This window comes from Panthera leo, chromosome F3 (genome assembly GCF_018350215.1).
Source record: "Panthera leo isolate Ple1 chromosome F3, P.leo_Ple1_pat1.1, whole genome shotgun sequence".
In the NCBI taxonomy this organism is placed as follows: domain Eukaryota; kingdom Metazoa; phylum Chordata; class Mammalia; order Carnivora; family Felidae; genus Panthera; species Panthera leo.
Genome location: NC_056696.1, coordinates 44,008,871 through 44,030,225, shown reverse-complemented (window position 1 = coordinate 44,030,225; position 21,355 = coordinate 44,008,871). Strand labels below are relative to the sequence as shown.

Below are 21,355 nucleotides of genomic sequence, written 5' to 3'. Positions count from 1 at the left end.
TCTTCCCCATACACATCCTTAAGGAGACAAAAAAATTGAAATTTGGCTTTTAACTTCAGAGAGAGGGGCTGCGTTAGCTCTAAGGGAGCTCTTTCTGTTTCAGAGGAGAGCAAACAGGAGGAAGAGTGACTGGGGGAGGCTGTGACATCGCCTTTCAAGGGCTGGTCCTGGGTGGGTGGGGTGCAGCTCAGCCCTGGGACAGGCTGACGGCCAGAAAAGCACGTGCGGATAATGGTCACAGACTGGCCCCGGGGAGGGGAGGTGCCCCGCGGAGCCGGGCAGCTTTTACCTAAATGTTTTGGTGGCGAGCGGCGAGGGGGCGGTGCACTGCCCTAGGTAATGACAGGGCAGTCGGGGAGCCACGCGGGGGCTGCCCGTCTCGGTGGTGGCTACAAAGACGGCGTCGAGACCTCCCGCTTTCTTCCCCAGGGGACCAGCCCCACCCCTCCACACCCCTCCCGCACCCCCCCGGCCCGCCTCGCCCCGCCCCCTCCCGCAGCCCCAGCGCGCATGCTCTCTCCCCCCGCCGAGCAACCTGGAGATTTAAAAGCCGCCGGCTGGCGCGCGTTGGGAGGAGGCGGGGGGGACGAGCTCGCACGCGCCGGCCCCGGGTGACAGCCGCACGCCTCGGCCAGGTAGGCGCGCGCCCCCCGCTCTCCCGGGGGAGGGGGTCCCGGCGCGGCGGAGGGAGCGGCGCCGCGCGGCCGAGCTCCGCGGGGTGGCGTGTTGTGCGCCGCCCGCGACTCCCAGGGGAGGTGGCGGGCCCCGGGCGCGCCCCCCGTCCTGCCGCTCGGTCCCGGGGGAGCCGGGCTTTCTTCCGCCGAGGGCGGGCTGGGCTGGAGCGCCGGGTCCCCCGCTGTCCCGGGCCGGGCGGCGGGTGGGCGGGGAGCGGGCCCTCCCGGGGGGCCCCGGGCCGGGCAGACCGCGGGGTGGACCGGCCACTCGCTCCTGTTGCAGCTCCAGCGTCAGAGTTTTCTTTGGAAAGTTGCATTTATTTTCTTCCCTTGTCTCGGCTTCACCGGAAAGGGACGGGATGAGTCACCAAGGCGCGCACAGTCCGGGACCGGGGAGCCGGGAGAGGGGCCGGCGGCCGGGATGCCGCGGGGGTCCTCGGGCTCGGGGGCCGGCGTGCCGGGACGAGAGTGAGGGGGTCACGAAGGGAGGGGTAGGTGGCCCAGCGCTCCCGGACGTTAGTCTTGGGGCCGGGCTGCAGGCAGAGTTGAAGCGGGAGTGTGTGCGTGTGTGAGCTCCTCTGCCCCCTTCTCCGCCTCGGTTATCCTTCAGGGGAGGAGGAAGAGGAGAGGCCCTTTTCTCCTCGCCTCCCGGGACTCTCGGGTAGGGCCGGTGGGAGGGACGGTGAGAGGGCCGAGATCAGCAAACAGGTGTGATGAGATGGTACCTGGGCATCTGCTGTAGCTTCTCAGGGCTCTGGGCTTAGGCAAGAGCATGGCCTGCTGGAGAAGCTCCCGGGGAGGGACCTGCGGCGTTTCTCCTGAGTGAGAGCCAGTGCTTGCGGAGTCTCCCGTTCCCCTCAAGCGCTGGAACCCCCCACCCCCGCCCCCGCCCCGACTTGCCTTTGCCCTTGACCTCTGGATCAGCTTCCATCTTCCTCACACACTCTTGACTTGCTCAGCTTTTACCCCTCCCCCTGGGCTCCTCCTGCCACCCTGCTTCCTCTTTTCCCCAGGGGCCAGAGTTGGGGCTAGGGAGGGGTTTGGCATGGTGGGTACCTGGTGAGGACTTGCCCTTCAGCTGTTACACAGACCTGATCCCAGTGGAGCGGACACTAAGAATAGCCCAGCTGCTGTTTTGCTGCCCATAGCCAGTGCACCCAGGCCCAGAGTGACCCTTACTGGGCTCCTGGAAGCATTGCTCAGGGGTGGGGCGAGGCCCTGGGGGCTTCTGGCTGCCTTTCCTGATGCACTTGGCAGCTCTCCTTTCAGAAGGAGACAGCCTTGGTGTGGGCTCACCTGCCCAAGGCCTGGGGGGCAGGCTGGCACAGGGGGCTAGGGAGGGGAAGGCCCAGGAGGGGCAGGCTGGAAGGGAAGCCTGAGGAAACCCATGGAGCAACTCCTCCTAGGGAGTGAGTGCTACGGTATTTGAGGTCACAGGCCCTTCTGTTGGATGGGTCCCATCCCCTCATTCCTTCCTTATCTCCTCCCCCCAGGCCTGTCATGGAGCCAGGACTCTGTTTTTCTAAAAGGGCTCAGAAAAATGGAGCTTGAGTCAGCAGGATGAGTCTGAAGAGGAAAATACAGCTGTGGATGAATGTACAGCTGTGGACATCCAGGCCCCAATTAGAGTATGTGTGTGGGGTGTGCGAGGGGCAGTTTTCCTGTGTCCTCATGGAGGGTGTGGTGAACTCTCCTGCCCCGCCTGGCTCTCTGGGTTATCCTGAAGGAGGAGGAGGGACTGGACAGTGATTCTTGGTGGCCCCCTGAGGTCCTTCCAGGCCACCGGGTGGTGGCGCCCCCCACCCCCGCCTCCCCAGCCTGGGCAGGGCCCTGGAGGGAAAAGGCAGAAAGGTGGGGATGGTCCGAGGACTCCGAAGGAGAAATTACGTACCATCATCTGGACCATCAGAGCCTGACAACACAATATTGTGGATAAAAACCTAGACTGTCAGACAAGGTTTATATCTTGGCTACTCCACTAGCCATGGAAGGTTGGGCAAGTTACTTCTTCAAAGTCTCAGTATCCCTGGATGCAAAATGGAGATGATGATAATAATAATGCTTTACAGATTGTTTTTTTGTTTTTTTGTTTTTTTTTTTGAGAGGGAGAGAGAGAGGGAGAGAGTGGGAGAGGGGCAGAGAGAAGGGAGACAGAGAATCCCAAGCAGGCTCTGCACTGTCAGTGCAGACTCCAATGCGGGGCTTGAACTCCCAAACTGTGAGATCATGACCTGAGCTGAGATCAAGACTTGGATGGATGCTTAACGAACTGAGCCACCCAGGTGCCCTTACAGCTTTTTTTTTTTTTTTTTTTTTAAGTTTGTTTGTTTATGTAATGTCTATACCCAACATGGGGCTTGAACTCAGGACCTGAGGACCCTGAGATCAAGAGCTGCATGCTTGGGGCACCTGAGTGGCTCAGTCGGTTAAGCATCCGACTGCGGCTCAGGTCATGATCTCACAGTTTGTGAGTTCAGCCCCACGTCCGGCTTTGTGCTGACAGCTCGGAGCCTGGAGCCTGGAGCCTGCTTCGGATTCTGTGTCTCCCTCTCTCTCTGCCCCTCCCCAACTAGTGTTCTGTCTCTCAAAATTAAATGTAAAAAAAAAAGAAAAAGAAAAGAGTTGCATGCTCTTCAGACCGAGTCATCCAGGCACCCCATAGCTTTTTTTTTTGTTTGTTTATTAAATTAAATATAAATATCTGATTGTATGTAATATGTAAAATATGAAAAATGTATATTATTAAATCATGAGTACGGAGCACTGGACTTTGTGCCTTAGGTAGTAAGTGCTCAATAAATGTTAGCTAGCATTTACTGTATCTCTCACCTGTGACCGAACGCACAGCAGCACCTAGCCCGGAAATCTATTCTTGGGTTCTGCTCTTGTTTCTTTGGGAGCAAGGTCTTCTGGACCTTGGGGAGTCCGTATGACTGGTTAAGAGACTGGCCTCCAGCACCCAGTTGCCTGGATTTCAATCCCATCTCCTCTTGTGCAAGTTATTTCACCCCTCTGTGCTCCAACTTCCTCCTCTGTGCAATGAGAATAATAGTACCCACCTCACAATATCATGAGGATTAAACAGGCTGATATAGGTAAAGCTCCAAGCATAGCAGCTTGTGTAAAAAGAGCCTGGCACATGTCAGCTGCTGTTATTTGGTAACAATGGGAGTAATTATTGCTGTTTACACTTAGAAACCAGAGTTTCGGAGCAAGGGAATTAGACCACATATAACCATATGCAAGCTGTGAATGACCTATTTGCAGTTGAACTTGTGGTCTGGTGCAGAGAACACAGCAGGACTGGACATCCTGGTTTCTCCTGCGTCAATACCATGAGCGACTTGTTTTTTTAATCTGTCCAGAAACCCTGCCCTCCCTGTCTCCGCAAGTTGGAAGAGAGTGCCATGAAATAACGGAGGTGAATATATATGTAGCTTGAAAGGTCAAGAGCTTTCTATGCAGACAGATTACCTGCTGTGATTTTTAGGGAAACTGTATGAGGAGGAGGGGGGCACACTGAAGGTGGGGTTCTGTTCTGTCCTACCCCCTTCAGCCCTTAGGATGCCTTGCTTTCTGATGTCCAGAAGAAAAATGCAGCCTGGCTTTCTTTGAATAGTCAGTGGCCCCGTTTGCTGGATAGCAAGGACAGAGGCTGGACCAGTTGGTGCCAGGCCCGGGGTCTCGAACGCTGATGCCACTTGACTCCCGGCAATAGAGCTGGAGCGTGGAGCTTTGTCTAGTGTATTAAGTGTCCCTGCTTGGGGGCGGGAGCTGACCGAGCCGTCACGGGATGGTCCTGATATCTGGCCAGAACTTCCTGTTTAATCCCTTTTCCTACTATGAAGTCTGTGTTTCCTCCCTTGTGGGAAGAAGTCCACAGTTTTGCCACTGACCTTGAATGACTTGTAGGGCTTCTTGCTTCTGATACTAGAGACGGGCCTGCCTCACCTGTTGGCCTTGGCGTCTGTGTCTGTAAAACCGTGCAAGGTTACAGTGAGGATTAAATGAGATGAGCATGTTTAGCAAAGTGCCTACACAGACCAGGTGCTTAGTACCTGTTTGTTCCCTTCCCCTTCTTTTGTTAATTCTGGAGATCACTCTCTCTGGGAAACTGGGATGAGACCAGCCCCTGGTCCCGTGGCCCATAGTCCCTCAGTCACCAGTTTCAGGCCAGACCTAATGCCCAGCCAGATAGATGCCCTCAGGCGCAGCTAGCCAGAGACAAGTCCCTTCTTCCTCAAGGCTCTTTGTTATGCCCCACCCCAGCCTCTAATCTCAGATGTCCTTTGAGGTGACAAATAGGGTCCAAGCTGGGAGTGCATGGCCCATCCCTAGGGATTGTGGCAGTCTAGCTTCCCACTCCTGGCTCCTGTCGCTAGAAAGAGCTGTGCACCCAAATACCTCGACTGTGGCCCTGCCTGAATCCCTGGCAGGTTGGTCAGATTCATCAGACAGGAATCCTGATTCAGCCTCACTTGGAAGGCCTTCTCTTGAGCACTCCACACCTCCATCCAGGTCGTGGACAGGGACTGTGGTCCTTGCTTTCTAGGAGCTGAAGAGCTAGTGGGGCAGGAGACCAGAGGACCACTAGCAGTATCCAATCCTGAGGGCTGCCTGTTGAGCACAGCAAGGTTCGGAGGAAAGAGGGGATCCTTGATAACTTGGGTTCCCAGGAGCCCTGAAGGAGGTATGGGACTTGAGCTGGACAAGGTTCAGGTGAACGAGAGGGCATCCCGGGGAAGTAACTGGAGCATGGTGACCACTTTGGAAGCAAAATCAGGCCCGGTGCTGATAAATTCCTCTCTCTTGGGTCCAGGTCTGAGATCGAAACCCATTGCCACAATTTGGGGTCTGGTATTCTTGCCATCGTACCTCACTGGGTCGGGGCCAAAAGGAGAGGTAGGTGTGTGTGGAGGTCCCAGGCTCCAGTGACTATGTTTTGCAAATATCTGCCCTTTTCTGCATAGTTCCTACCTGCCCATCTTGCAAGGCTCAGCAACATGGCTTCTTCCTCCAGGAAGCCCTGGGAGGACTGGTCACGCCCTATGTCTTGGGCCCCGACTCCAGGGACCTGTGTCTCAGCACTGCTAAAGGGGGCTGCAGGCAGTCATTTCTGTACCCAGGGCCCCTTCACAGTGGGCTGGCACAGAATTGGATTTCAGTGAGTGTTGGATGGATGGATAGGTGGGTGGGTGAGTGAGTTTTAGTGCTCTTTGACATTCCTTTGGGGGAGGTTAGGTTGCATGCACTGAGGCATACTTCCTCCAGGGGTGGGCAAACTGGGACCCTTTAATAAAAGAGTCCTTTTTGGAGCCCCCTCGCACACTGCTCATCACTGAGCATTTGTTTTTGAGAATACCTTTCCATGGGGCTGGATCTGACCCCGAGCCCTCTGATGATAAATAGGACTAGTTACAGACCGTAGGATATCAGGGCTGAAAGAGCCCGAGAGACCACTGAATTTGAGATCCTAGAGGTGGGACACAACAGAGCTAGGACCAGCGCCCTGGCCCCCCCTCCCAGCCTGGGATGGGTAGGTCTGCCCAGCCTCCACCCCCTGGCCTCCTTCCTGTGGGCTGCACCTCCTGAGGGAGGCCAGTCTGCAGGAAGGGGGCAAGGGTTGGCTCTGCAGGATGGAGAGAACCGCTGGGTCTGGCTGACTGGCCGAGTTCAAATTCGCTAGGAGAGAGGCTGTTTAGGTTTCACCTCACAGGGCTGTAGGAACTGAGAAGGCAGCAGGGAGAGAGAACTTTCCAGTGGCCTGCACGCTCTGCCAAGCTCCTCATTCTCCACCCCCCACCCCCAACCCTGGACCAAGGGATTTCTTGGTACCGTTACCCCACTTTGTAGGGAAGCTTTTATTGTGGCCCAGGTAGAGAAAGAATTTACCGACTGCTGCCAGGAACAGTGTCCAGCTCCGGGAGGGAGTAGGGAGGAGGCCAGTTCTGCCCCCAGATGTCTCAGTCACTTGGCTCAGTTTCAGGTGTCCGCTAATCTTTGGCACCCTGTTGTACTTGAGCAGTGTACTTGAGCAGGTAAAGGATGGCTTAAGTGCGGCTGGGGAGCCCCTCTCCGCCTGGTTCCCCGTGTCTCTCTTTGGTGGAAGGCTATGCAACCCTCCTCCCCAGTGCCATGTGGCCTTGTCAGTGCGCACTCAGTAGGCACCTGTCGAGGGAGAGCACCATACCTGAGGCCAAGGGCAGGGGGTGGGTGGGTGTGAGATCATTTAGCTGTACGGTTGTAAAGAACTTTAGACAGCATCTAGACTAGCTCTCATTTTGCACGTGTGAGTCCCGGGGTGGAGGGACGCGTAAAATGGCTATACAGCTACAAAAGTCATTGAAACCAGAGTATATGGTCCTGGTTCCCAGTTCAGAGCACTCTGCAGGATTTTCAAATGGTTTGAATTAGAGAGAAAGGTATGTCAGGTATCCAGCCCATGCCAGACACCTTCTGGACAGTGAGTAGCTGTCAGCCACCGTGATTATTTTCCCTGGGGATGGGATCCACCCTTGTCTCATGACTGTGGGTGTTTAGTCCACCCTCCAGCTCCTTCGCGGCCTCAGCCACCAGGCAGGTCCGCTGCAGTGACCTCTCCTCACCTGTTGGGGCCAGCACCTGGGGAGGCATTCACATTCTTGGCATTCCTCCTGCCTCTGGGGGCTGAAAGAGGCGTTGGAGGCCGTGCGGGGCACGTGGGTGAGGGGGGAATGCGGGCCGGGCGAGAAGGGCGGCTAGCCGGTCCGTTCTGATCTCTGCTGCTCCTGATCCGGAATGGGAAAGCCGGCTCCCGGGTTTCTCTGCTGGGGAAGCCCAGACAACTGAAGGAAGGGCTGCCTCGAACTTCCCACAGGCTGTCTCTTCAACAGACCCCACGGCTGTGAAGTTGGTGATGTTCATCTGAGGCTCCTCGCCTGTCACATGGGCATATTCACCATTGTACCCACCTCATCGGGTGGTTGGAAGATTAGAATGCTTGGAGGAAGACCTGGCATGTAGTAAGCCTCAGGGTTAGCTGTTATTGTTAATTGCAGACGAGGAAACTGAGGCTCGGGGAGGGCAACTAACCAGGTCACAGAGTTGTAAGTGGTGGAGTTGGCGTGCAAACCCAGGTCAGGCTGACTGCCACACCCAGGTCACCCTGCAGAATCTGCCGGGGTTCACAGGCCTGCGGCCCCTCGGGCAGAAGGGAGCTGCAGGTTGATTGTCTAGGTTTGGAGGGCACTTGGTCAAGGTGACCCAGTGTGACCTTGGGTCACAGCTGTTCTCAGAAGGGAAGTCTTTGCCTGGAGTCAGATGTGTGTCTGTGTAGACGGTCACCATGGGATTGCCTGACAACCCCCTGGGAAGATGCTTCACCTTGGCTTAGGCTGGCCAGGACTGACTGGCCAAGGTGAGGGTCAGGCCAGCCCCAGAACTCCTGTCACTGGACTGCAGAGGGGAGGGGAGATAAGAGTGGGGCTCCAGGGACTGCCCGCCCATCCTCTCCCCTCCCCTTCCCCCAACCTCCTCGGCATTTGTTTCCTTTCAGAAGCTGGGCTGGGGCTCTCAGACAGGGCAACAAAAGCAACTTTCCTCCAAGCCACTGCCACCTGTTGGGTTTTCACACATTGGGGGTGAGTGGGGGGAGGGAGCCGTTGCCCTTTTCCCAGTGTCTGTGGTGTGCCCCCTCTGCCCCCCCAGGGCCTGGGATTCTCTTTGCTGCCCGAAGTGACAGGGCTCAGGAGCCGGAGGGGGTGGGGGGGGGGCTGCAGCAGCTGGAAGGGGAATTGAGTGGGAAGGGGCCGGTGCTGGCAGCCGGGAGAGAGTTTGATGGATTACTCTGCAGGCCGAGAGGTTTCTCCCTAATCCCCCTTTGTGTCCCAGCCTGCAGCCCCCTCACTCTCTCTGACAAGCTGCTAAGCAGAAGGCTTCCAGTCCGAGTGAAGAAAAGGCAGCGCAGCAGGGCGAACTCCAAATCCCTGGCCTCTGGGCCCCGGGGGAGGCAAAGCTAGGGAGCAAGTCTGGGGCGGGGGTGGGCTCTTCCCCGCTCTGTCCAGCCCTTATTCTTTCTGACAGTTCCCTTGAGGTGTGGAGGCTGCTTTCCGAGCAGAGTTTGCAGGTGTCTGGGGAAGCCCTGCAAAGTGCAGGCCTCGGGTATTTGCTCAGATCATGGCCTTTTTGATAGGGTGGGATTGGGGAAGGCAGACCCTCACTTCTTTGGAAATTGGAGCCTGGAGAGTCAAAGACTGAATGTGGGTTGGAAGACACTGAAACCGCGCACAGTCTAATCCTGTGCGCCCCTCCCCCCCTCCCCGCCCCCCACAGCTGCCCAGGTAGCAGTTCCCACAGCCCAGCATCCCTGAACCGGGGTCTGTAATGAGAGCCACTGCCTCACAAAGGATGCTCATTTTCAGGACTCCTGGCTGGCCAGCACGGCCTCTTTCCGGGGCGCCCCAAGGCCCCATGGGGGCAGAACTCATTTCGGGAGTGCTGTGTGCTAGGTTTTACCAGGTAAAGCCGAGGACGTTGGGCCCCTGGGACTGAGGCACAGGGTTGGGTCACAGGGATGCTGGGCTGGTGAACCCCCAGCCCTCTTCCCTGCCACCCAACTTAGAGGGCCTGGGAGAGCTCAACTTGGAATGACATTCTGGGGTCCCCATTCCCGCAGTCTTGCAGCCTCCACCCGGGGGTTGCTCGTCACCCGCCCTCCGCCCTGGTCCCGGGGCAGGAGAGCCTCGGGTGCTGGGCTGGTGTCAGGCAGATTGGCCAGGAGTGACCCCACCCCCTTTCTGCCGCTGAGTCATTATTCCTCGAGGGAGCCCACCCCACCCCATTTCCTTGTCTGCGGGAGGGGCTGCCTGGGGGCTGAGAGGGGTAGAGGAGCGTGTGAGAAAGCCGGGCCGTCTTTGTGAGCGGGGAAGGAGGACGCGGGGTCTCCGAGCTGCTGGGGTCAGGGTGGGGGCCGCAGCGTTTGATGTGCCTGGGCGGGGTGCGGGGACGCGGGCGCATAAAGAGCCCATAGAATTGCTGCCTGACACCGGCCCGCGGCGGGGCTGCCCCCAGCCTGGGCTGCCCTGGCCTCTGTCTGTCAGCAGAGGGGATCCGCTCCCCCCAGCTCCACCTCAGTCGTGAGGGTGGCAGGAGCCCCTTTGAAAGCCCTCAAAGGCCTCTTTATGCGTCCCTCTGACCCTCCCTTCCCATAGGGAGCTACCGGAGTGGGCTCTCGCCTTTCCTCCCACCTCCTTCGCTCTGTCTTTTGAATTTTGGAGAAAGTTCAGGCCAAGTTTGTTCTTGCTGCTCAGTTTCATTTCCCCGTGCTCGCTGAGGCCTAACCTGACGAGGGGGGCGCTCCAGCCAAGGGTCCGTCCAGTCCACTCACCACCTGTGAACCTTGAGGAATTGCCCCCTCTGGGGGTCTGGCTGGGATTTCCTTGGTGTGCGAGGGGATGGGGGGGCCCTCAGGTCTTTCCCATCTCTTACCCCACCCACCCCCACTCTGCTTTCAGCTGTGTCTTCTTCGGGTAAATGTTTCCCAGGCCCCTCATGCTAGGGTGGGCGCCAGAGGGTTGAGCGAAGGTCTCCGGTGGTCTGGGCTCACTGACTGTCCCCAGGGTGCTAGAGTTCTGCTCCCCCAGGGGTGAGGAAAGATGGCCTGGGGCAGAGCTCCGTGGAGGTTTCTGGAGGTCTTGGGTTTCTCAAAGCCTTCTTGTTGTCCTGTCATTGGGGGGCCAGAGAGGAGGAGATACTTGGAACTTGAGAGGGACTTGTCCTCCCTGAAGGCTGCTGTTCTTTTTTGTGTGTGTGTGTGTGGGGGGGGCGGTCAGGCCACACTCCCCCTTTCTGTACCTCCACTTGCCTCCTCTTCCCGCCCCCTCCCTACCAGGTGAGCCCTTGGAGGCTGGCTCTTCTGGTTGATCTCCTGGTTGCTAGACAGGCAGAGTGCTCCAGGAGCAGCGGGACAGGAAGATTGGAGTCAGAAGCACCTCTGACACGGGAGGGCATTGGGGAGAATTGGATTCCGTCTCCCTGCCTGTATTCCTGAGGAAGTCAGGGGAGCACCCCAAAATGGGCGCCCAGCAGTCAGTTGTCACTTACAAGCTTTGGTGGGAAGCGTGCCCTGGGGCTGCAGCAGGCTGCAGACAGGAGTTGATGCGGAAGACTTCTTGTCCCCCACCTGTCTGAGCCTGGGCACTGGGCAGGGCCTGGGCTTCTCTGTTCGTGCACTGGAGGGATGGCAGGTGGCTGGTTAGTGCTGTGGGGGTCCTCTGTAGTTCCCTCCTCCCTGAGGACTCTGGAGTGAGTGGGCCGGCCTGGGACCCTGGGGGAAGGTGTCAAGAGCCGACCCGGAACAGGGAGCTTTGGAAGGGAGAATATTCTTACGGGCTTGGAATTCCTTAGGCGGTTCTGGGCCTGGAAGAATAAACTCTAGGGGTGGCAAGAGTGCTCTGGACCCCAGGGCACAGTACAAGTCAAAAGAGGGAGGACGGGCTTAGCAACCTAAGAACAGAGGGGTGCAGAGCTGGGCTTGGAGCCTGCCCACTTCCTACCCCGCTCCTTTCAGTGAATTCCTCACCTGGCCCAGCCCCCAGTTACCTGGTAAAGAAGAGGGGGGAGGGGGCAGGAGAAAGGAGGGAGAGGGAGGCAGCTAATGAGCTATCTGGGCTGAAGGAGGATGGAGGGAAATTCCTGTCTTCACCCCCCTTTGGTCTTTCAGTCTCTCTCTTGTGGGCTACAGACGTCCTGCGTGTTCCCCGGAGCAAGGAGCTGGATTAGGGGAGGGAAGGAGGCAGGTGGGGTGATTAGTGTTTTGGCCCAAGAGCTGCTACTTATTTTAAACAGCAGGGAGAAAACGAGGGCTTGGGAATGGGGGCAGGTTGTGGGTGAGGCTGGGTCTGACAAAGTCTCTGTTTGCTAAGGGAGGACCTGCTCCCTTAACCCAGAGTAGGTGAGTGTCCAGGGCCTTCCCAGACTGAGGGTGGGGAGTAGAATGGGCTGGAAGCCTTTTGGCCCAGAACCGTTCCCTCCAGGCTGGAGTCTTGGTCTATGTGCAGTCTCTTGCCTGCCTTGTGGGGGATTCTAGGGCAGGGGAGGGGCTTGGTTCAAAACTGCCCAGCTAGGACCTACGTGTGGCCCCCTCCCAGCACCCTTAGGGACCCTTCGATCAGTATTTTACCCTCTCCCCCTGCCATCCCCTTGGGAGCCACGCCCCTTCCCAAAGTGGATGGTCTGTGTCTGAGCAGAACTTTGGGGAGGGGGCTGCTGGTTGCCTAGCCATATCTAAAGTCCCTTCCTTCCTGGTCTGCCGGCGGCAGAGTCCTGGAATGCAGACATGAACACATCTTACCCAGGATTGATGGCCATCTGATTTCTTTGTGGTGTATTTCAGAGAACACCCATGACATGCTTTATAACATATAAGGCCCTGTGAGGTTGAGTGTTCTTTGAAAAGAGAAAAGACGGTATAGTGGAGGATTATGAGATGCTGAGATTGGACGGGAATAAAGAGGACTGAGGGTGCCCCAGGCGCTGGGTGGGGGTGGGGCCGGGAGTGGAGCCCTCAGAGCTGTGGACCTTGCACAGGAGCAGTGCTGTTCAGCAGCATTTATGGTAGGGAATCAGTGAGGCAAGGGAAGGCACTCCAGACTCCAGCCACGAGCGGCATGAAGTTCTGTCCCACCTCTTTGAGAGAGATGACAAAGTTAGGGGACGCTTGCTTGCCTTTTCTCACGGAGGCCCCACCTTCTACACCTCCTCTTTGTGGCTGACTTGATTTAGCCTTTTTAGTGGTCACCCCTAAACAGCAGACTGCATTGGGTACCATCGTATTCAGGAAGTAAGACCTGGCTGCCAGTTGCCTGGGGGGGGTGGGGGCACAGGATGGGTGGTCCCCCCCCCCCCCCCCCCCCCCCCCGCCGTGGGATCTCTATGCACAGGAGGCAGGCCTAGCAGGAAGGGCTGTGGGGACCTCTCTGCTGAGAATAGAGCCATTTGGGGAGCAGAGAAGGGCTGCCCTGGAAAGCGGTGGGGTATCCTGCCAGCCCCCGGTTACTGGTGTCATTATAGTGGCCACCAGGTGTTACAGTTTCACGCCTCGGTGAGGCTGGCACCTGGGAACAGTCCCCATTGTCCCATGACAGTTGGGCAGTACCTGTGGGAATGTTTCTTCCCCAGGAACGTTGAGCACAGGGAGAAAACTCCAGGGAGAGGTTTTCAGGCCTAGGTTCCTCGACGGGAGCCTTCTTTAAGTGGTTTCAATGACAGGTTAACCCCCAACCCAACAGACCACAGCCTCTCCTCCCTTCCCCCTTGTCCTGTCCTTGGGGGCTCAGGTTATAGCGCAGCACGGTGTGTGGCCAGGCTGCGCAGATTGGGAAGTACTACTCTTAACAAAGGGCGGTTGAACAGCCCAGCTTTGGGAAGTGGAGAGAGAAAAGCAAACAATCCGGGCCTGGCAGAGGGTCTCCAGGGGCACCTTGATAACAGAGCCTGGGGAACTGGGAATTCAATTGGTGTGATTTTTTTTTTTTTCTTTTTTCCATACTAACAGGCAAGGGCAATTGCAAAGATATTCCAAAACAGAGAGAAACTTGACATCTGTTTGGTTCTGAAGTGTGCTGAGGTTTAAAAATCATATTTACCTTATTAGTTATGTCAGCCTTAGGCTAACATTAACAAGCGCTTCCTTATTGGCTGCAGGGGGTAGCACGGCCACACTGCCAGCCTGGGAGTGAACTCAGGATTCAGAGAACTCAGAGCAAATCCCGGAGACCTGGTTCCCAGGACTTAACACTCTGGGTTTGATTGTCCCTGCCCTTTTAGGACCTGAGTGATGAGCCATGTCTGCACCGAGGCACCCCACGGCAGCGGGCGTCTAGCATGGGCTGAGAAGCCGCACCTGCACGGAAGGCTGGCAGAAATGGGCTCCCGGCTGAGTCCTAGGCAGCTGGTGGCAGCAAGGAGGAGAGGCCCGGGCATCTGGAGCAGGGCTGAGACGGAGCAGTTCTGGAGTGTGTGAACGGGCGGAGCCCAACCTGCCTGGTCCACCATGGCCCAGAGGCTGTGGGTGAGCCGTCTGCTGCGGCATCGGAAAGCCCAGCTCCTGCTGGTCAACCTGCTGACCTTCGGCCTGGAGGTGTGCCTGGCCGCAGGTATCACCTACGTGCCGCCCTTGCTGCTGGAAGTGGGGGTAGAGGAGAAGTTCATGACCATGGTGCTGGGTGAGTCACCACATCCTCCTTCCCTCCTGCTCCAGATACATGATACCCAGGAAGTAGGTGCCTTTGCCCAAAGAGGAGGAGGTGGCTGCCTGCTGTTCCTCAGGCTGTGGTGCTGGTGGGGGGACATTGCTGGACACAGGGGTGACCTTGGGCTGGAGGGGGCCCAGTAGGAAAAGAACACAGGGACATTCCCCGGTCACCTCACCTGGCACCTACACGTTGCCTGGCTGGCGCACAGGAGACACTGGAGAAATTGCTCTGCACCTTCGTCTACCCTTTCTACCTTATCTGTTATCTCATTTGGTTCTTGCAACAGCCCTTTGAGGCCATCCATTTCACAGAGAAGGTAATGGAGGCTGATAAGAAGTTGGGTGATTGAGCTGGGCCCCAAGGCTAGCTGCTGATTAGCAGGATCAGAGTCTCCCAGCCTGGGCTTTCTTACCCCTAGGGCATGGGCTGGGCTCCTGACTGCAGATGCTTTCTGCAAAAGCCACCGGAGGCAAGAAAGAGGTCACCGTGGGGTGGCTCCGGGAAGAGGGGGCTGTCCAGATCATAGGCTCTGGAGTCAGACTGCCCGATGGAACTCGGCCTCTTGCCCCCCTTGCCGGGTGCCAGTGCACAAGTCTCACCGGTAGCCCCGTGCATCAGTTTGCCCATCCTGAGACTGGGCATTAGGGATCCTAGTTGCGAGGACTAAATTAGAGCCTGTGTGCCATACTCAGCACTGTGTCCAGCACGGAGGTGGGGGTGGCCCTCCATGCGAGAGGACCGTGGTCCTTTCCATCCTTCTCCCAGGAGGTTAGGCCCCCTTCCCCACCACCCCTTAGGGTCCCAGCCTCTGGCTCATACCACTTGTCCTTCCTGCAGGCATCGGGCCAGTGCTGGGCCTCATCTCGGTCCCACTCCTAGGCTCAGCCAGTGACCACTGGCGCGGGCGCTATGGTCGCCGGAGGCCCTTCATCTGGGCCCTGTCCCTAGGCGTCCTCCTGAGCCTCTTCCTCATCCCGAGGGCCGGCTGGCTGGCGGGGCTGCTGTGCCCGGATACCAGGCCCCTGGAGCTGGCACTGCTGATCCTGGGTGTGGGGCTGCTGGACTTCTGCGGCCAGGTGTGCTTCACTCCACTGGAGGCCCTGCTGTCCGACCTCTTCCGGGACCCAGACCACTGTCGCCAGGCCTTCTCCGTCTACGCCTTTATGATCAGCCTTGGGGGCTGCCTGGGCTACCTCCTGCCTGCAATCGACTGGGACGCCAGTGCCCTGGCCCCCTACCTGGGCACCCAGGAGGAGTGCCTCTTTGGCTTGCTCGCTCTCATCTTCCTCACTTGTGTGGCGGCCACGCTGTTTGTGGCCGAGGAGGCGGCGCTGGGTCCGGCTGAGCCAGCGGAAGGGCTGTTGGTCCCCTCCGTGCCGCCGCGCTGCTGCCCATGCCACACCCGCCTGGCTTTCCGGAACCTGGGCGCCCTGTTTCCCCGGCTGCACCAGCTCTGCTGCCGTGTGCCTCGCACCCTGCGCAGACTCTTTGTGGCCGAACTGTGCAGCTGGATGGCATTCATGACCTTCACGCTGTTTTACACGGACTTCGTGGGCGAGGGGCTGTACCAGGGTGTGCCCCGGGCTGAGCCAGGCACTGAGGCACGGAGACACTACGATGAAGGTAAGGCCTCCGCAGCGGGCGTTCGGCGAGGGGGCTGCTGTGGGAGTTCCCTCTGGGGGACGGTCCAGCATAGGAAGATGCCCCGAGTCTGCGCCGGGCTGGGAGCTGTGTACCTGGGCTCCGATTTCCCGATCAGATAAATGGGCCCAGCCTGTGCATGCGGCCCCCAGCGTGCAGGTCAGCTTTGCTGGCAGTCTCAGGGGAGCCTCCGGCTGCGGAGACTTTGCTCAGAGTCGTCGTCCCAAGTTGACAGCAGAAAAGGCCAAGCTTATTTAAGGTCCAAAGAGAGTGGAGGAGTCAAGGCCGGGTCGCAGGTCTGCCTAGCCCCAAGTTCAGTGTGCCCTCTGCTCCCCCTGCTGACTTTCCACATTGCCTGGCCAGACCTTCGGCTCAGGCCTCCTGGAACTTTGTCCCGGAGCCAATGGCAGAACTGTCTTTGTGTTCCCTGTCAGCCTCCTAGATAGCTGAGCACTAGCTGAGCCTCGCAATCAACATCTTCCTCTGCCCCTAGCCCGCGGCTTCACCTTTTCTAAGGGCAGTGGAAGAACCTAGACTCCCGTTGTTGCATCTGGGTGGGGATGATGCAGGGAGCGGGTCTGGTCCACAGCAAGGCTGGGATGGCGGGTGCCCGCAATTCTGAGCCTTCCCCAGATTGTACGGGTGGGTCTGGGTCTGACTTCCTCTTCTTCCCCACCTGCAGGAGTCCGGATGGGCAGCCTGGGGCTGTTCCTGCAGTGTGCCATTTCCCTGCTCTTCTCTCTGGTCATGGACCGGCTGGTGCAGCGATTCGGCACCCGGGCAGTCTATTTGGCCAGCGTGGTGGCCTTCCCTGTTGCTGCCGGCACCATGTGCCTGTCCCGCAGTGTGGCCGTGGTGACCGCCTCGGCTGCCCTCACCGGGTTCACCTTCTCCGCCCTGCAGATCCTGCCCTACACACTAGCCTCCCTCTACCACCGCGAGAAGCAGGTACTCACACTGGCCGCTGGGTGGAGCCGGGGTGGAGGGGAGACGCAGTAGCCCAAGTCTGGCCAGAGACACCGGAGAAGTCATTCTTTGATTGGAGAGGAAGCCCGTGTAGCCCAGGGCCAGAGACGTGGGCTGCGGAAGGAGGGTGTAGATTAGATTCTGGGAATGACTTCCTGGTGTCAGAACTATAAAGCACTTGAGCGGATGATTGCAGGAAATGCTAAGTCCTTCTTTGGGAATCCTGAGGAATCGGCCTAGGCCTAACGGAGGCCCTCAGTCTGGGCTGAGTTCTCTGCAGAGGCAGGGGGCAGGAGCAGGTGACCTCTGGGGCACGTAGCCTCAGCAGATGGGGAGGGGGGACGGTCTGGTGTTGGCGACAGCTCTCTTTATTCAGGGAGGGGCAGTGTGACTGACCAATACCCTGCTCTACTCTCCAATGTGGGGAAGGCTCCTTACTGCCCCTTCTCTTTCTGGTTTATCTTCTTTTTCTGCCTAATTCTCTCTTTTCTTTTCCTGCCTCACACCTTTGCCTCCGTCCCCTTCCCCCGCCCCCACGGCGGATCTCTGAGCCCGACGCATCTGACACCGCTCGCCTGGGCACTGTAAGTTGGGGGCCTCCTTCCTGCTTGGCCCCACGCGAACCAGCCCCTCCAGGGGCCCCCTTCTGAGGGGAAGCCTCCTGACCGAAGCCGTGTGGTCACCTTTGTCCCCTTCACTGGCTTCAGTGAGCTGCAGCCCTGGGTGCAGAGCTCCGCACAGAGGGCAAGAAGTTGGGGTGTCCTGAGGGAGGAGATGTAGGCCTGCCCTCATAGAGCTTCCAGACCAGAGGGAAGATGGATGTCCGCCCCCTGTAGGACATGAGTGAAGTAGCAGAGAAATACCTAGCTAGGAGGCTTGATTGAATAGGTAGCTGCAGGGGTGGGGTGTGTGGAGGAAGGGGCCGGTGTTTTGGTTGGGGTAGCCTGGTGCCTGAGACTCCTGTCAGTGCACTGATAACCTTCATCAGCCTCCATTCTTTCACTGCCCTGGCTGGGGGCTTGAGGGCAGGTGTCCAGAGGCCAGGGTGGGCATATGCACTCGTGCCAGGGAACCTGCTAGAGCCAGTCCTCCCCTCACACTGAAGAGCGGGTCTACCCCTAGGGCCCTCTTCAGGCTCCGGCCTCACTGGTCTTTTTGGGGTGGCAGGCAGGGAGGAGAGGTCCCGGGAGGCCGGTTCCAAGCAGCGATTGATGGCACACTTGGCCCTGTATACCGTCTGTACTTGCCTGGCCTACTTCCGGCCACGCCAAGAGCCGTGGGCTTCCCTGGCTTCATCTCTGCCATGAGTCCCGGCTCTAGCACAGCCAGCTCGAGAGCCCTCTCGTGTCCAGTGCTAGCAGGCGCGGGGACAGTGTCGGATACATTCCGGCCCTATCCTAAAACAGGGGGCTCTGGGCAGGGCCAGGCTACCTTGATCTAAGGCAGACAGTGAATAGGAAGCAAGAAGGGCTTCAGTATCAGCACAGCTAGGCCATAGGAGCCTGGAAGATTCCTCTGGTTCCTCTCTTCCTCCAGCCTGAGTCTGCTGGACCTTCCCTGCCCCAGGCTGGGGCCATGGACCTCACAGGCCTGGGACCCCAGTGGGAGCAGAGTTTCTCTCTTCCAGGTTGAGAAAGATTTCCCAAGGCGAAGTGGTGGGGGGCAGGAAGTAGGAGGGTTAAGAGAGCCTGTGTGGGGGCTGGGGCCATCAGGGGCCCCAGCTTTGGATTTTGTTCCTCTGTTCTTACACATCTCTCTTCTCACCTGTCTTCATTCTTTTCCCTTTACCTTGGGGTTCTGCTCTCTTCCTTGCCTGCACTGTGAGTTCGTCTGCCACTTGCTGGCTCCAGGAGAGGCTAGTGGAGACCTAGACTTGTGGTTTCAGATGTGTCCCTCCCCGGGGGATCCCCTGCCCCTAAGGAGACTCCTAACTAGACCCAAACCAAGGAGGGTCTGTCTGGCTTTCTCACCTGCTGCATAACTGTCATGAAGGCCAGTTGCCTGGTGTCTTCCGGCCCCTGGTCTGAATGCTGGGGTCTGTTCTCCTAGCCGGGATCCTATGCTTGGGTACCTAAATGTCCACGTCCCCTTTTTCCTCCCCTCCGCCCCCCAGGTTTTCCTGCCCAAGTACCGAGGAGACGCTGGAAGCAGTGCCAGTGAGGACAGCCTGAAGACCAGCTTCCCACCGGGCCCCAAGGCCGGATCTCCCTTCCCCAACGGACACATGGGTGCCGGAGGCGGCGGCCTCCTCCCGTCTCCACCTGTGCTCTGTGGGGCCTCTGCCTGCGATGTCTCCGTGCGGGTGGTGGTCGGCGAGCAGCCTGAGGCCAGGGTCCTTCCGGGCCGGGGCATCTGCCTGGACCTTGCCATCCTGGACAGTGCCTTCCTGCTGTCCCAGGTGGCCCCGTCCCTGTTCATGGGCTCCATTGTTCAGCTCAGCCAGTCTGTCACTGCCTACATGGTGTCGGCTGCAGGCCTTGGTTTGGTGGCCATTTATTTTGCTACACAGGTAGTGTTTGATAAGAGCGACTTGGCCAAATACTCGGTGTAGAGTACTTCTGATCCACTGAGGGGGGCCTGCCTCACTGGGTCCCAGCCCTGCCCCCCCCCCCCCCCCCCAGGCTCTACATCCTGTTAGCCTCCTGGGGCCAGGGTGGGGCGGGCCCTCTGGTTTCTGTTGCCGCCAAAGGGGTGTGGCTCTCTGCTGCCGCCCTGTGGCAGTGAGGTGCGTAGCCGCACAGGTAGGGGACCTGGGGCTTCTCTCTCTCCCTCCCTCCCCGGTCTTCAGGCCTGGCTGACTATTGGTCCAAACAGGCTTCAGTCTGGACTTCTACAGGGAGGCCAGAAGAGCAGGGCATTTCATTAGCTCCATGCACTGGACTGCAGGACTCTGCGGGGCGATTCCCAAGGTAGGGTTAACAGGCAGTGTCCTGGGCAAGACATGCCCAGAGAAGGGATCTGGGGAGCTGAGTAAACTCAACCACCTGGTCTCTCACCTCCAAGCCCCCTTATCCCATAGATTCCCTCGATGTTACTCTTGCATGGGAGTTTCTAGTGTGAAACTCTCCTCCACAGGATTTGAAAATATGGAAGTTATTTGTGGGGAAGAATCGGACAGGGAGGAAGCTGCCTGGCCCCAAAGCACTGCCTTTCTACTATTCCCCCCCAACTACATTTTATCGGGACATGGCTTGTTGGCCCCTGTGTTGACATCATAGGGACACAGGCCTTTAAATATTTAACTTATTTATTTAACTAAGTAGAGGGGAATCAGTTCCCAGCTCTGCCATCTTGGTGTCTAAGGGGTGAGATCTCCAATGGGCCTATGAGATGGTTGGTTTATTGGGCTGAGCATTGCCAGGATGTTCTCCTGGGTGATTGGTCTGGCCCCATACTGCCTAACCCAGGAGCTTGGAAGCTCTGCTCACCCAGCTGATATCCCAAATCACGTTACCCAAGGCTGGGGGAGCTGGGGGTACGTGGAGGGCGGGGCTCCGGGTCTCAGCAGCCTCCTTAGCCTCTCTCTTGGCCCAGCCTGCGCCCCACTCCTAACTCCTCTCTGCTCTCTCTAGGGCTGGGCTGATGAAGGAGCTGCCCACCCCTACCCTTCCCCACTGGCTCCACAGTCCTCTCCTTGGGGCTGTTGCAGGACCAGAAGCACAGAGTGTGGCTCCTCGAGCCTGTATCCGTCTCAGCCCCCAGGGCATATCTGTGCTTGGGGAATCAAGCACAGAAACTCAGGAGTACCCCCTGCCTGGGCTAAGGAGGTCTTATCTCTGGGGGGGTTTAAGTGCCGTTTGCAATAATGTTATGTCTTATTTATTTAGTGGAGTAAATATTTTATACTGTATGTGAGCAATCAGAGTATAATGTTTATGGTGATGAAATTAAAGGCTTCTTATATGTTTAATTGGCCTGTGTTTATCTTTTCTGAGGGGGAAGGACCAGCTCTCTTTCAAATCCTCAGCGTCCGCTGTTTTGACACGTTCAGTTCCCAGCATCGCCAGCAGATGGAGCCACAGACCAGTATTCTTCCAATGCTTGGCCAATGGGCTAGGAGGAGCTACCTCTTGGACTGGAGAGTTGGGGAATTTGGGGAGAGGGCGGGGGCGGGAAAAGCACGGAGTGCAAGGGAGTGGGGCATTTTCCTTCGCAAGGGGCTCATAATGTGGCCAAAGAGATGGAACAAACACCTTCTATCTAAACCACAGCAACAGGAAGTAGGAACGAACCTGGTATGTGCAGGCTAGGATTTCAACATCACTGAGCCTTGCTTCCTTCACCCTTCCTGCCAGGCTTAGGTCAAATTCAGAGTCTTCCCTGCAATGCCACCTCCCTCATCCTTCCAAACTTGACTGGCCTTCTTGTTCCTAATTCTAGTGGTCAGAATGGTTAACACCATACGCAAGGACCAGCTTTATTTGAGGTGCCCGGCTGGCTCAGTCATTAAAGCATGCGACTCTTGATCTTGGGGTTGAGAGTTTGAGCCCCACATTGGGTGCAGAGATTACTTAAATAAAAATTTTAAAAAAGGATTGACTTTATTTTTAAATGTTCTATATTTTATTTAACCTTTTATTATGGAAAATTTCAAACATACATGAAAAATGAGCCTGGTATAACAAACCCAATTTTAACAATTATTAACAGTTTGCCATTTTAATTTTATCTACTCTCCCTCCCCTACCCATTGAGGGAGAGGTGTTTTTTTTTTTTTTTTTAATAATTTTTAAGTTTATTTATTTATTATTGAGAGAGAGAGAGAGAGAGAGAGAGAGAGAGCACAAGCTGGGGAGAGGCAGAGAGAGGGAGATACAGAATCTGGAGATACAGGCTCCAGGC

The 21,355-nt window shown here is 57.4% G+C and overlaps 1 protein-coding gene across 1 annotated transcript; it reads left to right on the top strand.

Annotated features, from left to right (window-relative positions):
* Positions 1–557: 557 nt before the first annotated feature.
* On the top strand, positions 558–20,572 carry SLC45A3 (solute carrier family 45 member 3). The gene is made up of 5 exons (XM_042925977.1): positions 558–635; positions 13,479–13,876; positions 14,744–15,529; positions 16,230–16,495; positions 18,627–20,572. The coding sequence occupies exons 2-5, from the start codon at positions 13,705–13,707 to the stop codon at positions 19,062–19,064; spliced, it is 1,662 nt and encodes a 553-aa protein (XP_042781911.1). The 5' UTR covers positions 558–635; positions 13,479–13,704; the 3' UTR covers positions 19,065–20,572.
* Positions 20,573–21,355: the final 783 nt, after the last annotated feature.